Source organism: Micropterus salmoides, unplaced genomic scaffold, assembly GCF_014851395.1.
Source record: "Micropterus salmoides isolate LMB-PRFRI ecotype aquatic unplaced genomic scaffold, ASM1485139v1 Ms_hic_scaffold_12, whole genome shotgun sequence".
NCBI classification, from domain to species: domain Eukaryota; kingdom Metazoa; phylum Chordata; class Actinopteri; order Centrarchiformes; family Centrarchidae; genus Micropterus; species Micropterus salmoides.
The window spans coordinates 28,397,579-28,415,598 of NW_024040263.1; the positions used below are offsets into that span (position 1 = coordinate 28,397,579).

The 18,020-nt window shown below is 42.4% G+C and overlaps 1 protein-coding gene across 8 annotated transcripts; it reads right to left on the bottom strand.

Moving 5' to 3' along the window:
* Positions 1-394: 394 nt before the first annotated feature.
* Positions 395-16,231, bottom strand: elf2b (E74-like factor 2b (ets domain transcription factor)). 8 transcript variants are annotated; one of them, XM_038714371.1, is made up of 11 exons: positions 15,862-16,231; positions 10,769-10,906; positions 10,117-10,270; positions 9,702-9,954; positions 5,161-5,274; positions 4,460-4,651; positions 3,956-4,042; positions 3,645-3,840; positions 3,142-3,552; positions 2,817-2,994; positions 395-2,478 (listed from the first exon to the last, which is right to left on the bottom strand). In XM_038714371.1, exons 3-11 carry the CDS (start codon positions 10,189-10,191, stop codon positions 1,888-1,890), a joined length of 2,097 nt encoding a protein of 698 aa, XP_038570299.1. In that variant the 5' UTR covers positions 10,192-10,270; positions 10,769-10,906; positions 15,862-16,231; the 3' UTR covers positions 395-1,887. The 8 variants fall into 8 exon arrangements, with proteins under 8 accessions (XP_038570299.1, XP_038570300.1, XP_038570303.1 ...); XM_038714372.1 differs by having other exon boundaries at positions 10,769-10,909; XM_038714375.1 differs by lacking the exon at positions 10,769-10,906 and having other exon boundaries at positions 3,645-3,837.
* Between the last annotated feature and the right edge of the window lie 1,789 nt (positions 16,232-18,020).

An 18,020-nucleotide genomic window follows, 5' to 3' on the forward strand; every position in this document is an offset into this window, starting at 1 on the left:
TTCAACTTTCAGTATGATGCACAGAAACTAAGTGTATCAATGTTTTAAACTAAACTGTCAGTCTTCCATTTCCGATACCAAACAACACTGATGTACTCTGCATTTGCACCATTTTAAAATAATTTTCTTCATGAGCATCTTTTCAGGTATAGCACAACTGAATTTGTCCCTGATTCTTTGTCTACCTTATCAATGAAACAATACGTTGTGTGTAAACCCGAGCAACTGGCGGGCAGAACGTGCAAAGTAACCACATGAACAGTCTGCACTCTACGTGCTTCCGACATGCTGGTAAAACAAAAATAAACTAGGTTACTTCCAGTCGGATTTGGTTTTACAAGTAACCTCCAAGCTTTAATGTAAAAAATAAAAATACATAAAACCATGAGAACTGGATTCAGATTTCTTTTTATATTTCAGTAAAATCTAATACACTTTGAAACAAGAGTACAGCAAAATAGAATATACTTCAAATGTTGAATATACAAACAGTTCAGTCTGAACACAAACATCTTTCTCTACATCTTCCCTCTTTTTAGATCAAAAATAATGAAATGTAGGGGCAGGGCCAAAGTGGCAGTGACAAAAAAAAAAAAAAGCATACTAGCAAATTGGCCCTCTGTTTAAAGCGAGAAGTAAAGTGACCTGGGATCGACAGTGGATTGATATTTCTCACAGACATCTTTTAATTAAAATTATGCTTCATTTCTTTACTGACCTCTGAGTTTACATACTTTCTTATTTGGATTATTTTTTTCCAAGACATGGCAGCATGCATCAGCTCAGTCACACTTCTTTGCATTTCCATGCAGCCAGACTGTGTACAGTTGTAAAAAGAGCAAACATCTGTCAAAAAAACAACATAACTCAGAAACAGAGTCTGAAATTCAAGCCTACAGATTTTCCTAGACGATGGAGGGCACACTGATCTTCAACACGTTTCTCTTCCTCCTGTAAGACTCAATCTATATGGGCGTTTAAGCCTGATGGAGGCAGAGGATCTAATAATACAAATATTAGTTCCCCTAGTTTCAATAATACTGTGCTTGGTACAAGGTATCAAAACACAAAGACAAATTTCAGCTTCCTGTTCAGACAATACATGAAAAAGTTAAAATCTAAGGCTGTTCTTTTAACTCCGTAAACTGTAGTGTGTGTGTAATTAATTATTTTTTATATATATATAAATTTTATTATTACATACACACACGTACGTATACACATGACCACTTTCTGTCTGATATCCTTCCATATCCCTCTCGCTCACTCTTTTAGGACTCAAAGTAGCACCACCCTAACTTGATCTGCACAGTGATAAGTAAAAAAAATTACCAAGTTGCTGGTTTTAACATCTGTAGAGGCAAAAACTAAACAAAAGGTCTCCATAGAAGCGTCATTACACCCCGCACTGTGTCTTTTTTTATTTGATAGTTCACATTTTGGTTAGTTAATTATTTGCCTCATTTTGTAGTGTTTCAGATCCCCCCCCCCCCCCCCCCCCCCTTGTACTTTCAAGGTTCTCCCCCAATGTCAGTCAGTCATAACGATCTATTTAGAAGGCATAAATTGTAGTGATCAAGGTTGGTCCCTTTACCTTTCCCAACAAGTTCTTTTAAAGTCTGTGTGTATTTCCTTTGTTGCAGAGTACAGTTTGAACTCTGCACACGACACTCAGAGGTTTCATTGTGGTTCTGAGGGAGACCGGCTTAGTTCACTTAAGTTCTAGGGAAGATGTGTTGACAGGTTCAGGACTAAAAACAGGCCTTCGGGAGTCTTTAAAGTCTCACAGACTGCTGCTGGTTATTACAAGAGTAAAAATAACGCCAGACATGTACAAACTAACCCTTTCTGGCAGAGAAGGAAAAGATGGATTATGGTAGATGTGTTTCAGCACTCGGGCTCTTCTGTCTTTATCGCCACATCAGGCGTTTCCAGTTTGATAACAACCTCAGCATCCACGACCTCCGATTGGACGTTCTGGACAGTTTTGGGGTGCACCTCGTTCTGCTGGACTGCCACCGTCACGGGCACCTGCACAGCTTGGACCTGGACTCCTGCAGCCTTCAGCTTCTCCAAAGACACCAGCTCTGAGCCATTAATGATGCCGCTTATGATCCGAGGCTGGGCCGTCACCGTCTGATTAGCCGTTGATACCGTTACCACGCCGGCCCCGCTTCCCGGCTGTGACACCACAAGAGTCTGTTGTTGCGTCTGTGTCGGCATGGTGAGTCTCATCACTTGCGTTCCTGGCGCGACGCCGACAGGTGCCAGGGCCCGGACCGTCAGGGGGCTTCCTAGCAGGCTGATGCTGGCTGGGGAAGCCCCGACGCTGGACTTGTTTGTGCCGGTGGAGGCCTGGAGCTGACACTGAGCGAGCTGGTGGGCTGGGATCGTGATGATCTTGGCCAGCTGGACAGTGATTTTGTCTCCGTTCTCTGCTGTGGCTGGAACCATGGTGGGGATGGTCTGGATCACAACCTGCCCAAAAAAAAAACAAACAAAAAAACACACATGTTGAATATGAATGCGTTTCATGAAAGTTAACAAAGACAGACTAAAACCAAGAATGTTACAAACTATTCCCTAAACTGATAAACAAGTCTGCACAGGGATCACAGGGAAGAGTAATATTTCTTCATTTTCACAAACACACATACGCTTTGATTACTTTACGCTTTAATTACTTGTTTAATGAAATGTATGGGGTTGATTGTTCTTGATGTTGTATGTATGATGCTTTGGCAATGTTGTTGTTACACATTCGTGCCAATAAAGCTCATCTGAATTGAACTGAATAAGTTTCCACACGTACACACCTTCTGTTGTGAGTTGGTGTTACCAGCGGCTGCGCCAATAGCAGAAGTGTTGGCGAGGAGGGTGGCGTGGCCGGCTGCCCCCGTTGTTCCTGCCGGCTGCTGCACGGCAACAGTGGAGATCTTCTGACCCAGCGATGTTGTCATGACCACAGGCACCTGCATGGCCACCCGCACCGTCCTGTGCACGAGATGCAAGACAGCACAGAGTCAAGAGTCAAGAGTCAACACTTACAGTTGCAAAGTTACAAGTTGCATCAGCCCCGCTAATATGAGACACCCTTTGATGTCCAAACTGAAGGCCCTCGTCTCTTTGCGGGAGTCTAACCTGGGCCCAGTGGCGGTAGAGATGATAGCGGTGTGAGACTGCTGGGTCTGACTCCCATCTGGCGCTGTTGAAACAGTCACTATCCTCGGTATCCCTGCCGCCATCGCTGCACCACCTCCTGCCACTGTCTTGCTGCCCATAGCGAGAGGAGTGTGGACCACATTGGTCCTGTTCCCGCCCCGCAAGATGTTGGGCTTCTTGGAGGACGACAGCTCGGTCGACTGCAGCATGTCTGGCGGCGGCGGAACACGCTCGTAGGATGCGACGGCCTCTGAGCTGATCAGACCATCGGGGGCGGGCATGTCTGCCTTGTCGTCGTCGATGATGACGATGTTCTTAGGCATCTCTTTGAACTGGTAAACCAGCCGTTGGCCCTCTACTTTAGCGAGGATGCCACGCTGGTAGTAATATCTGAGGGAAAAGGATAATCGGGAGTTAATGATGCTGCTTCCTAAAAAACACAAATAAGAAGAACCAATCTGAAATACACACACACAGCTCACCTGAGGGCCCGTCCCATGGTCTCGTAGTTCATGTCTGGCTTATTCTTGTGTTTGCCCCACAGCTTGGACACAGCCTTTGAGTCGACCAGCTTGAAGATGCCCTTCTCCCTCTGGGTCCACTTGATATACCGTGGACAGGTGTTCTTGTCCTGGAGGAGGTCCAACAGGAACTCCCAAAGGTAGGTGGTGCTCCCTGCTGGAAATCAAGCAAACTCAACGTGCTGCTAAACAGTAACCCATCTTTATCGGCGCTTCACACATTAAACTGCCAACAGATGTATGTATATATGTACATTACTACTGTTCGGTACCTTTCCCTTCTCGTGGTTTCTTCTTGATACCGAGGTCCAGCGAGCTGTTAGAAATAACTGACTGATGCGTCTTTGGCTTCCGTCCAGCTATTAAAAAGGAAACATTTCAAACAGGACTTAATGATTTGCTTCAATCACTGAATCACTGATGGAGATCCCCTACTTGCGAGGTTGAATTTGTGACCCATCAGTAAGAGTCTACCACTAGACGGTGCTCTTGGACAAAGTCAACATCTGTAATTAACAGTGTGACTTCAAGCCTGTGGTTTGAGGTTTGTGGCCTGGCTTGTGAGGTTAACCACAGAGCTGCCAGATGTTTTCCATTTCAAAAACATTCAACAGTTTGTCCTTTTTCCAAAGCTCCACAATATGCTGCTGGTGGTGGGTATACAACATCAAACTGTTTGTGCATGCTTTCACACAGCTTTAGACTACTAGGGCTTCAGTTTCCTCACTTAATATAATACAATTCTGTGTTGGCACAAACTACAAACTCCTGTCTACCTCTTCTCTTCCTGGGCTCTGGTTCTGGCTCTTCAAGCAGGGTGACCATATCTTCCTCCTCCTCCTCTTCCTCCTCCCCTTCCTCGAAGCACTCCTCGGTCGATATCTCCACCTCGGTCTCTGTAATCATGTCGGGACGCATGGCAGCGTGAAGGAAGTCTGGTGTCGCAACGCAAGGTGGAACAAAAGCTTCTGAATGGAGAAATAAATGAGGCAAGAGTTAGAACTGAAGCTGCGTTATGAAGTTTTAATAACCGTTTGGCTGATGACATTTTCACTATTATATTTTGATAGTACTCAAGGCTTAAAGCTCCCTATGGGCAAGCAAAAGTTAAAACATTTTATCTCATAATGTTGGGCCTTTACACCAGAATTGCAGTAACTACAAGAATCTATGTGATAATGCTTACGGTCTTAGAATAGTAACAAGGGTTAAGAAAACTGATAAATAAAATCTCTGTAGGGGCTATGAAATCTCAAAACTATATTTTGGACCTTAAGAAATATTTAAGCTTGAAATACTTCACTTGTATGTACAGCATGTTCAAACAGCAGACCACATTTTCATATTTGACCACCATACAGATGAATAAAATTATGTTGTGTTAATTATAAAACATTTCAAATATCAGTTTCAAGTGGACCTATTTCTAAATGGGTAACTAGCCGGGTTTTGTGTATTATTAAATACTGTGCGTTACCTGGACTACGGTCTTCCCTGAGGCTAGAAGGTGAATCCATGCGCAGCAGAGCTTCCGCAGCCTCAAAGGTCTTATCAGAGCAGTGGACACCGGTGCCATGGACAGAAGCCTCCACTGAAACACACAAGTTTAAGAAAAATAAAATTACTGGTTGAGCCCAGTGGAGACTGTTGTACCAAAATACAGTTACATTATTAATCCCAGCAGGGAAAACCTGTCCTGCTCAAGGACATTCCAACATTATTCCATCTTGCTTTCCAATATCAAAGCTAAGAAGCCACAATTTATTAATTTACATGGTCAACTTAATAATTTCCCAAACAAATCATAATAAATACTACCAACTGCAAGTCACCTCTATTAATACAGTGCTGCATGTGCTGAACACAAAATGCTACTATATGGCGCCCCCTAGTGGAGAAACCAATTGCTTTGAGACCATTGGTAGACACATTCACTCTGATCCAGACACAGTATGTGTCAGAAATGTCGACATTATCTTGCCTCTTTATATTAAACTAGTTAGTGTGAGAAGTTTTTTATTAATATTTTTACACTGCACTTTTAGCTTTTGTTTGACGTTGCAAGGTACAAAGATTGTTTCAGGATACTGAAGGCGTTACACAAGGAAAGGTTCAGCCAGTAAAATGCCTCAAATATCTGCATGCAGAAAAGTCATTGGCAGGCAGTTGAAAGAATCCTAAATATAGTCCTTATTTACAATCTCAAAATATGGCATGACATTGCAAAAGAAAACAGTGCTGTTTAAATCAAAAATTAGATTCAGCCTGTTGCAAAGGGAATGGTACGTGGCCCCATCTGGGACCCTGAGAAGGAACCCAGGGCACCTGCTGTTGCTGTCAATCACGGGTGGGGAACCGGAGACCCCGTTACACCCTGCCCTGTCCATGTTTGGCTCTCTCACTGGGGCAACAGACGCTGCATAGGGCACAAAAATGGGCTATCTTTAGATTGTCCCACTCATTCAGTCCCTCTCACAAACAAACAGGACATGCTGGTAGCCCTCACAGCAGAGACCCTATAGCCTGCAGAGCTGCCCTTGAAACCAGGCAGCAGCGCTGTAATAAGACCACCAAAAGGCGCGAGGTCAGAGAGTTGCAGCTTGGCTTGACCTACATAACCACATATACACTTTGGCCATTTCTAGTAAGTCCAGAATGTTAGGATTTGTATTTATCTGTAATAACAAAAAATAACACGTCGACAATTCTGTAAATAAATAAAAGAACACCAACATTATGTGTAGGTAGCGTGTAATACAAGTATTGGAATATTTTCAAGTTAGGGAAATGCCTAGTTATGAACCCATACTACAATGTAACGGCGCCAAGAAAAACAGCAAGTCCGACAAAAAGTAGAGCTGCCTCTGGTGACTTCCGTGTTTACAGTCCTCATCCTTTCCCTCCAGTTCTCTTCGAAGAAGCTCACAAATCCTCTTGTCACTCAACACCCGCCTTGCCTCCTATTGGCTCATTCTCCGGTTAAGAGCCCGCCCTCGATCAAACCTGATTGGACTCATGCTGACGTCCTAAAGCTGAGCGCACGCTATTGGGTGACTAGGCAAATCAATCAACGCCACGCCCCGCCCTCTCAAATACACAATGCTTCCGCCATCGAAAAAGGACAAAAAAAAAAACTTTACATCTGAGCTTAAACATTAGTGGAAACCACGCGGTGTCTTCACAACACATCGCTCATGAAAACGCGAGTGAAAGCACACAAAATGTGTGTATTCGCAGGTCAGTGTGGTCGAAGGCTGAAGCCGCACTTGAAACAGAAGAAAGCGAGTGAGCCAGGCCGAAACACGCTCCACAACACCATGACGGAAACCACGGAACAAAAATATCTAAACCTCACACACTACAGATGCATAAAATGTGCTCACCACACCTAAAACTCACAAAAATACAATAATACAGTCGTACTTTTCTGGTGGAATTTATTGTTAATTCAGGGACAATGTGTGCACGTAGTGCACGTAATTCCAACAAAGGTGACAAACTACAGCCAGCCACGGTTGAATACTACGACACACGTTCCTCATAGCAATAACGAAGGTGATATCTGACCGTGTGGACCAGATTTAAGATGGTAAAAATAAACCCACATGTTCTTCCGACTCAGACAGCGTGGCAAAGACGTAGGAAAGACAACATCTTTACACTTCCTGGTTGTGCAGAGCCGATCTGCAAACCGTTATTCTTAAATCACACTGCAGTAAGAAAAATCTGCTCCAACATGCAAAACACACTCCGTGCAGACAACCATCTATTTGTGCAGACAGGCAAGCCCTACAGACGTTTTTCACCTTTTAAACCAACCGGGTTTTATAAACCATGTAGCAACGCCATGCAGGTTGCTACCAAGGTGATCACTTCCTGATTGCCCTCCATTACTTCACGACACTACTCAGCAGACCGAGGCGCAGCGGTCGAGGTTAAAAACACTACCCGTGCGTTAACGTTAGCTTCCGGATCGAGGTTATCGGTACATTAAGATCCGTTACCGGCTCTGATGAGTAGATCGAGCTGGTTTGCGTGCCCCTCATGCTGTGAAGTCGCCATGTTTTCCCCTTGCTGCAGATTCACATTGAGTTCTCACTGAATTGTATAGGAAGCTACTAGCTCATATCACTCCGCCGCAAATAGGAAATCTCCTTGAATTCAACGAGGCCCAATACGGCGGCAGAAAGGTATCCCTCCGCCGCCGACACAGGAAATCCTTCCTTCACCCTCACTCACTTGCGTAGTGACTACGTCAAATAAAGCTGTACCGTGATAACTGTTAATAACGGATATAATCATAACGGAACAAATTGACTGCTACAACTTCAACAAGAAGGACATCTCACCCACTTCAGTTAAAAACAAAATAACTCCACATGTTTAGAAATGACTGTGATTACATGTATGTTGCTCTGTTTAAACTATGTATTAGAATTACTTGACAGCATGTGTTGTTTTTAACTGGTAATGTATAAAATTATGTTAATTAAATTATTAGCATCAACACTTACTAAGTACAAATAACCATTAGGAAATTAAAAGTGCAAAATATTCTTCAGGTTTGCTAGAACTTTGTATGAAATTGAATTTAAGGTCTGATGCCACATTAGTGTTCCTAAGCAGGATCACATTATAAACCAGAAGACTCGACCCAAACTCTCATGGTAAACATATCGGTTAATAAATATACAGGATAGTTTCCTACTGTTCAATTGTTAGGTATTACTGTGTTTTTGTCTCTGAGATAAAACAGACACAACATAAATTCATTAAACAAAAATGCAACTATTATGTATTTAAAGTAGGCCATTTTAAATATTGTAGTTTCTTCAGCTAAGCCTCCTTTTGAGACAGCACATTTTTCATTTAGAACCAGGCTCAAAATTGCAGTAAACTATTAGTGTATTAAAAAATCCTGGTAATTATGATACATGTTTTATTTTGCTAGCAGATACTTCTAATTAAGATGTGAAAATGGAGATGGAATTTAGGACAGTGTGAAGTTCAAAATAACATTGCCTCCATCTTTCAGTGTGTTTTATACGTGTGAACGTTGCATTGGATTGGACACTTGTCATCATTAATAAGGGATTAATGTATGATTAGACAGTTAATACTGGATACCTCCGCTGTTCATAAAATAGTCCAAAAATATCCACAAGGTGGCGGCATGTGAACCAAGATGCCTGTAACCCCCACAGCCTACTTTACTGTGCCTCTGGTGCAGAATCACATGACAAATATTCCCCATTTCAGTCCAACAACAACAAACAAAAGCAACACTTTCTAGGCTTGATTTTTTGCGAACGACATGTTGACCTTGGCTCTAGATTCATGTGAACTCACAAACCTTTCAAAACATGCTCTAACCTCTAATATACCAGAAAACACTTTTGGAAATAAAACAATATAGTAGATCATCAACATTTGAACAAAATTGTACTACAGACCGCAGACATACCACAAAAACAATACTTTTAAATGATGTTGGATGGTGTAAAGACTAAGTGAATTTTGACTTGGTGGACTAGGACACAGTCAGGGCAAAATCAACTGCCTATTTAAGTAGCTCTGGCAGTGGCATCGGCCACAAATATGTAAATGCTGACATCTTTACAACTGTGTATGTGAACCATGGATAGCTCAGCCTCTTAGTAAAAGTACCAATGTCTTGTTTCAGAAACATGCAGCCCATAAATATAAACAGTGTAACAGCAGGCAGCAGCAGCACATAAAATTCCTCTCTTTTTTTAAACAATATAAAACCTTTGTGACCCAGAGGAAATGGGAGTGGTGCATCAGCAATGGGAACAGGATATAGCGAAGAAACATGAGTCAAATTTCTCAGGACCTTGGGTAAAAGGATAAAGCAGGTTGCTTAACAACCAAGGTTTGCTCCGGGCTTTTCTGTGTAGTGTTGCGTCTTGCAAGAAAGACTGTGATCTGGGTCACTAACCTACAGCGCTAAAAGGAAGATTATGAAGCGACAATAAATCATATTTTATTATGTCTCACCTGCCTCCCCTTCTGTCTCTACCTCCTGCTCATCGCCCACTTCCTGCATCAGGTAGGCCACGTCATCATACACAAACACCTGGGCTGAGTAACCTTGCTCCTCAGCCAGGCTGGCGCCAGGAACCTCCTCCACTATCACTGCCGGGTAGTCCTCAGCCTCCTCTCTGTCCTGTGTTTCTTCATAGGCCTCCTCAGCTTCACACTCCCCCTCTATCTCACCTTCAAGCTCCAGGTCCACCTCAGTCTCTCCCTCCTGCAGGGGAAACGGGTTGAGAGAGGGAAGAGTGCATGAGAGTGAAAAAAATAAATAAATAAAAACTTTTTAATAAAGGAATAAGACAGTAATGAGAAAAGAAGATTCTGTTGTGAGCTGCAGGTGCAGTTTTACTCTTTCTTGTGTCTGTGTCCAACCCACCTGCTGGGGATCCTCCTCTGCTGCGACATACTCCACCACCGTCCCACCAGTGTCGACCAGTACCACTGAGGTCATGACTCATGCTCCTCAGGAATCAACAGACGCAGTCACACCGCTGTCTCGTGGCCTCCAGCAGTTTGTTGAACAAAGGCCCCTGGAGAGAGAAGACGTACTTTGTAAACAAAGCTTTGTTTGATACATAAAGTCTGTGATGCATCATTAGTATCTGACCAGATTTTGTCAAAAGGGGGTTTGATGATGACAGAAGTCTGCCTATTTCCCTGTGTCAGCCCTGTGCCGTGTCTCGATCAAGATGACCCTGTGCTTTAATCATCTCGTGCAGAAAACTTTCCAGATGGGATCCTTAATAAAATCTTTTGAAAAATATGCTTATTTGCCTTCGTGCTGGTAGAGATTTTTAGGGTAGTTATTTTCCTCTGTTTCCAATCTTCATGCTAGGCTAAGCAAACTATCTGCTGGAATTGGCTTTGTATCAATTTCTTCATCCAACTTTCAGCAAAAAATGCAACTACACCTTCCACCCTCTGTGCCAACTGCAGACCAAGACCTCATTAAAGGCAGAGATATCTTGTATCCCTTTCAAATCTTTTCCTCTGCTGTTAGTCTACAGGAAGTGTCTGTCTGCTCTTACAGGAAGAAATGCACTGACAGGAAGCCAAGTCAGTCCCTCTAACACGCAGTCCAGTGGAAGATCTATGCAGGGCAGACTGGAAGCATGGTTAACAGCTGCTAAGAACCACATGGTCCTCAGATCTTGTTCCATGCTGCTCTGCTGGGGAACAAGAGAATATAAGACAAAGGGAAGGCAGATTTACAGGACAGCGTTTAATCTGATGTGCCACCAACTCTTAATTTACTGACCACCTACCTCCTGGGATTTGATGTAAATTCATTAAGTGCAACTGGTGGTATCAGTTTACATCAAACAATGTGCTTATAGCATCTGAAACCCCCACATCAGAACTGACCGCTCACTACATCCACCCTTAAAACAGCAGTGTTAAGGCAGATTTTTAGGGGATTTGTACAAAACAAAGATGTTTCTTGAAGGTTCAGTGTGTAGGTTTTAGTAGCATCTAGTGGTGAGGGTTGCAAATAGCAACCAATGACTCACTCACCGCTCACCCCTCCCTTTGCAAGCGTGGAGGAGAAGCTACTGTCGCCGACACACTGTCGGCTCTTGTGCTAAATGATAAGTGTGCTCCTCCATTATCCAAATTTCTATTCTCTATTTTACATCCAACAAACAAGACAAACTACTACTACTTCCTTCTTCTTTGTATGTATTCAATGTAATGACGAAACACGCTCTGTAGAGCCGTTTGTCCAGTTAGGCTACTGTAGAAACATGGCGACGTCCGTGTGGGGACCTGCAGTGTATGTAAATAGGAATGGCTCCTTCTAAGGTAATAAAAACATAACGGTTCATTATGTAAGGTTTTTATACACCACTGAAAACATAGTTATGTTTATTATGTTGCATTTCTGTCAACAGATCCTCAGAAATATTACACAGTGAACCTTTAAGTCTTTAGAATATGATATGACGCCTTTAACAAATATTGCACCAACTGTGATTTGAAAAATACAGCATGCCATATGGCGATTTTGATAAAATTCTGATTAATAGTTTAGCCTTACTGTGAATGAGGAGAAACTGAAAGAGTGCATCATTATAGCTATTTGTCCAATTCCTTGTGTCTGTGCCCGACCTATGACAGGAAGGCTTTTAACCCTGGCTGCAAGTGTGGCCATTAAAAACAGCTACAAGATTTCAACGCTACACTTTCAACATAAACGTGGTCCCAAACAGTGCAAACTCCATTCTCATCTCCCCACATCTACAGCCCATCGTCTGCTTTAAGATAATCCTACGGAAAATTCTTCAAATTCTTCTGTTCATACAAAGACTAGTCTTTCTCACTAGTAAGTTTTTTTTCTCCTCTAACATGGTGCGTATGGGTTCATGCTCAGTTACTCTAACTGCTGTATAATGGATGAGCCATGCTGTGATGGTGTTCCCTCCGCTTCCGAGACCAACGTGCTATTAGCTCTGATAGAAATCCTCTGTTCAATTATTCAGTAGCATACAGCACTCAGCCACAGAGCTGTATGTTTGTTATGTTTGGAGGGGTTAGGTTAATTCAGAATTGCAGTCTGCATTCAGGAGTAGGCCATCATGTGACACATCCACAGGTGTAGGCATCTTGTGCTACTCCTAAGTCCCAGGAAATCATTTACTTAAGCAAATCACCTCCCTCCAATCTCTATTTATTACCAAAGAGAGGTGCGTGCATGTGCTGCACCATCTGCCGTTATTTTGCTGTTTAACTGACAGAAGTTATGCAAGTCCACGGAGGAGTTGGATATTGTGACACACTGAGCTTTTGTAATCCAAGTATCTAGTCCTTTTAATAGAAACTCAATCAGAAAGACATTGTATGAAAGGGAGGGTCAACATGCAGAGTCCTGTATGTGATGCCTGTATGTATGTATGTATGCCATGATCTGGCACTAAAATGACAACATATTATATATGGGTGGTGGTGATGGAGACCAGGGTTCAATTCCCACTGTGACACATCCAGCAATGTGTCCCTGAGGATGACACTGAACCCCTAGTTGCTCCAGAGGTGTGCGATCTCTGACAATTAGCAATTGTAAATCGCTTTGGATAAAAGCGTCAGCTAAATTAATAAATGCAAGTTAATGTAATATGGATGAACCAATCCACACACACACACGTTTGTTCCTCCATCCCCGTGGCGACATCTCATTGATAAAATGCATTCCCCAGCCCCTGACCCTAACCTAATTGTAACCTGAACCACGTCTTAACCCTCAAAAAGCAGTACACAAGTCGGTTAGTGTGCATTCAGGTCCCCACCAGGATATAAAAACATCAAAACACACACAATCTGGTAGGAGTTGAGTCTGTCAAGCAGGACTTGCAGGCTGCATTGATTCAAATGTTACAGAACTTGCTAGACGACTGAACACGTGGCTGCTTTGTAGCTTTTCAGTTCAAAGATAAATGAGTTAAGCGGCTGTATTATTACCATTAAATTCAGAAACTACCTGCAGACACCAGCCACGTTACAAGCAAAGGAATTAATCATTTTAAAAAAAAGGTGTCACCTTTTCACTCCTTACAATTAGCTACTTATCATGTTGGTATTTCAGGAACTGAAAATATTTCTGCTGCAATGAACATCATTCTGGATAAGAGCTACAGCTACATGTGTCACTGTAATGGCGTCAAACTCATTTCGTTTTTAACCTTTGACTGCCAGGGTGAGAGCAGACGAGTAGCTTGATTCCTTTACATGGTGAGTCAGCAGCAGTCTCAAGACTTCACAATACACAGCAGAGTCATCCTAACACGTCAACATTTCCACCACCAAACGCATCAAAATTAAAAAAGACAAAAGTCCAAACTTGCCTTGCGACAGAAAAGTAGATGCAGGCTAACATCTTTACATGGCTGCTGTTAAAAAATCCACAAAGAGACGAGGAAGAGAACGAGAGAGGTGAATTCTTGCCATGGTATGAGAAAGCAACAGGCCTTTTGTCTGCATCTGTCTCTCTGACTCTCCCACATCTCTTCTCTGCCTGACATCCATCCATCCATCCATCAGGACGTCCATCTCTTCTCTCTGCCTGCATGCTCGCTGTCTGCCTGTTCCCTGGGTGGAAGGAACCTCTCAGAGCAACTCAGCAGTTCTCAGACCCTGCCCTGAGCTCAGATCACATGACAAGGGTGGAACACACACAGAGTCACATGATCTTTCAACAACAGAGCTTTTGTTCCAAGTAGCTCAGGCTGTTGGTAAAGATACAACGCCCTGCCTTGTGCCCTGCCCTCTACCAACACACACACACACACACACACACATATACACACACACAGTGATGGCACAATGAGCAAATACATGGCAAGTATGACCTCAGGATTTACTTGACATTTACCCAACCCATACACACATGGACAAATTCCACTATAACTCAGTTGCAACAAAGATATAGTCATGTGTTACGGTCACATTTAATCTCCTGAGTTAGCTTTTTGGGGTCATACATTCCCTTCGGTTAAAGGGTAATTTCAGTATTTTTAAACTTGAGTGTCGAAATGACTAGTAGGTATAAAAAGGTATTGGAATCCGTGCAGTAGTTTGCTTCAACAAGCACCCTCAAACCGGCTGCAGATGTTGTAACGTATTCCTTCAAGGCAACTGCGCCCGCCCGTCAAAAATTACGTCCGCAAAAAGTGCTTCTTTTTTGCCACCGCCAGGCTCAGACTGTTATAGGTGTCTGACAACATCATGGAAAGGATCCCTTTGGGTGACTCCCAGTAACACCCTTTTGTTTTTAACAAGACAGTGAAGTCTCCGATATCTTGTGAGAGGCGAGTTGTTGCAGGAAAACGAAGGTGGAAACATGAGTCAGAGTTGGAGACGGGACTTTGTTGTGTTGGAGTAATGTTAGGAATTAAAGTCTTGCTAGCAGTTCCTCTATTTACACAACAAACTCCTCTCTCCAAAGTTATACACTGCAGCCACTACAGATGTTTTGCGGCTGCCAGTTGAAGCCATCGATTCCAAAACTTGTTGTACCCATTAGTCACTTCTGCTGCTCACCTCTACCACACACACAAACACACGAAGCCTCCCACTATCATCGAAGTCCAATCCAATTGATTGGCATCCCTGTGCTCAGTGTCTGTATCTAGTATTTTCTTGGCAGGCCTCTCATGATTTATCCCAATTACAGAACATTCAGGCATGACTGCGACCACCCAGCAGAAACCTTCAGACAACAGGTCAACTGTTAGCTAAGGCTGCAGGATATACCAGCTGAGCAAAAGGCAGGCTGGCCAATCATTTACTAGCACGAAGCAGAGACACTGCAACTCACACTGGAAACTGCAGGTCCAGGTCTCTGTGAAGTCATCATTACTTATCAAAAATACAAAAATTTACTACATGTTTGTCATTCTTTTTGAGTAGTTAACACATTTAACAAGAAAAGCAACATTTTTCACTTACCAAATCAGCTACATTTTTATGAATATCACAAAGTAGAATGGTGAGGGAAGTAAATCCTTACGTCAGTTATTATCTATTCAAAATGTTCAACACAAGCAATGAGAAAATGGAAAAAGGCGACAAACAAAGTCCTGACAGCATGCCACCAGCCTCAAAAGCCTACTTATCACCATCTAATACTACATCATATGGTTGGATTATAATATCACACTTGCTATCCTACAAAGCCAATATATTTTCCGTGTGTGTTGACATGAATCGCGTTTGCCTTTGGCACATAAAAAGCAGCGAGGTTAGATCAAAGTTAATTGGCATTACAACCCCCAGTTGACTGACGTACAAGGACTCACAGAGGGAATCCACTGTTGCAATCATACCTTTGCTCTCCAATGCAGCTAACCTTATCAATGAATTATTACCTCGTGCATCATTCACCTGATTTTACTGAGTATGCGCAGTTGGTCACGAAATTCAGTGCTATAAAACGCATTTCCAAGAACCGTCATTTCGGAGACTCCGTCGCACACAAGAAGCAAACAGAACAGATACAGGAGCTGAATATTGACATTCACTCGGCTAACGTTAGCTAGCTTAGTTAGCACTGTGACAGAAAACAAGCTGTCAGGAAAGAAGCACAACGAGCCGTGCGGCTAATGCTGGCTAACGTCAGCTCACTTACCGTCAAAGTCCCTTTTGTTGCTCCTTGCTGGCGACCAACTTAGTTCACAGGCAGCAACTTGACGTTAGCTAGCTGGCTAATGAGAGTTTGCTGTGAGTGTGGAACCTCTCCTCCTCCTCCTCCTCCTTCTCCTCCTCCTCCTCTGATCCCACCGCAGCCGTCAACTGTCAGGCTGAGGAGTCCCGCTGCTAACCAAAATGCTAGCTAACCTAGCCTTAACTTTAGCGGTTTGTATTAATGATGAGGAGCCCTGGAGCCAGACGGATGAGGGGACAGACCTCGGCGCCCCTGGCGTTTCACGCGGCGACAGCGACAGTCTGTTCCTCCGCGAGACCGACCCGGTTGTCAGTTTACTCTCCGCTTGTTCAGGCAAATTACACTCGTGACGTCACTGCGTACAACAAACAGAGCTCACCAGAATAAAGTCATTTCTGTTTTTGTTTGTTTTTTTTATTTATTGCCAAGTGTTACTAAATACTGAATCCTTTTCCCGTCGCACCATAACCAGAGCAGATGATAAGGCATGATATGTAATTTTATAAGAATGTATTTTCTTGCTTCTCTTTGCAACATGTCACTATGGTCACAAGTTATTCCAAAAAGCTCCTTATTAAAAAAGCGGATAGGCTAAAACACACAATCAAATAACAGATATGTCACCACCAAGTGGCCAGCGCACATTAAATTCACTACAGCGCAATGCCTTGCCAAGTTCATAAATAACACCGGTTAACACATAAATAATTTCACACACAGCTACATTGAGTTCAAATGTTGACACATCACTTTATTTAAAGTGTCTATCTGAGCATATTATCATGACAACAGAGACATCGTAATTAGCCAAGTTAAAAAGGGGTATATTAACTATAATGTATTAATATAATATATAGCTAACATGAACATTTATACAGTGCAATTAAATATTTAAAACAAAGAATCAATTTACAACTCTTAGCATCTTGGCATGTTACTGTAATATAATATATAATATAATAATAAGTTGTAGAAGAAAAAATTGATTTATGGATATACTATTAGTATCAGCATTGATGAAGTATTTGTCACTGGTATTTTTGTGACGTTTTCTTGTAGGTTTGTATCTCTTTCAAATTAGGAACACAATAAAAGTGTTTTAAACACTTAAATATCTCAACATAGGCTAATTAGTCAATATCTATGAAAAGCAGTCTATCAAAACATTACACTAAAACAAAAACAAACCCACCTCCACTGTCTACTAAAACACCTCGACAGGAACTTGTGTTTTATTCAACTGGTCATGAAAAGCTTTGCAATAGTGGCACCTAGCGGGCAACTGACACAATGGGAATCATTTCACAAATGCTAATAAAAGATTGATCAGAAGGAAAGGGAACGTTTAAAAAAAAAAAACTGATAATATTTCAAAAAGGACACATTAGCTAGTTCTCCTCGTGTTGTTTTCATCGGTCGTCCTGGCTTGGTTGACAGATAAGCGAGTGTTGTGGAAGGCACACTGTCTCATGTCATGACTGGGTTGTCACCACCAGCATAGTCTCTGCAGCTGCAACAAACAAGCACAACCCAGTTTCAATGGTAGAAATGCAGAGTTTACTGTATTTTGCTTACACTAGAGCTTAAATAAGTAGAATGGACATGGGCAGCAGGATTTAGAGCAAAGAAAAGTGTAGTAATAGTGTATACGAGTCACACTGTCCTCACCAAGTCTGAGCATCTAAAACGTTGCTAATAATACCTATCCTGAAGATGTCCATTCTACTGTCACTAGTGTCTACACAGACAGCTGTCTTTATAGCTGTGCCATCTTAACCATTTACCTTAACTGTACTATTACATCACTGAGCAGCTTTTTACAGTCCAGATAGACACCTTTGGCTCTGTGGATACAGGCAGAAATACATCTGGTCAGAGCCAAATATAGAGTAGACTCTGCACCACAGTAAAGTGGTAATCCCTTTAGCCACATTGTTTTCTTTATTGTGTGGTACTAATGTGATGCTCAGTTCAATTTCTGGAACATTAAACTACATATCCTATTATTAAGAGTCAATTAGCACTAAACTGTAAACAAAACATGTCGACGTATTTTACATTTACATTCTGTATTTAATTAGGTGGTCGCTTTAGTGCGCCTGCATTTCATAAACACTAATTAA

What these genes read in the sequence shown, in the direction of transcription:
- elf2b (XM_038714370.1), bottom strand. Translation starts at nt 10,191, where the DNA reads ATGACCTCAGTGGTACTGGTCGACACTGGTGGGACGGTGGTGGAGTAT. An exon ending in CAGAGGAGGATCCCCAGCAG is followed by an intron (nt 9,955 to 10,116) that starts GTGGGTTGGACA and finishes TTTCCCCTGCAG; the next exon opens with GAGGGAGAGACTGAGGTGGA. An exon ending in ACCATGGGACGGGCCCTCAG is followed by an intron (nt 3,553 to 3,644) that starts GTGAGCTGTGTG and finishes CTTTTCCCTCAG; the next exon opens with ATATTACTACCAGCGTGGCA.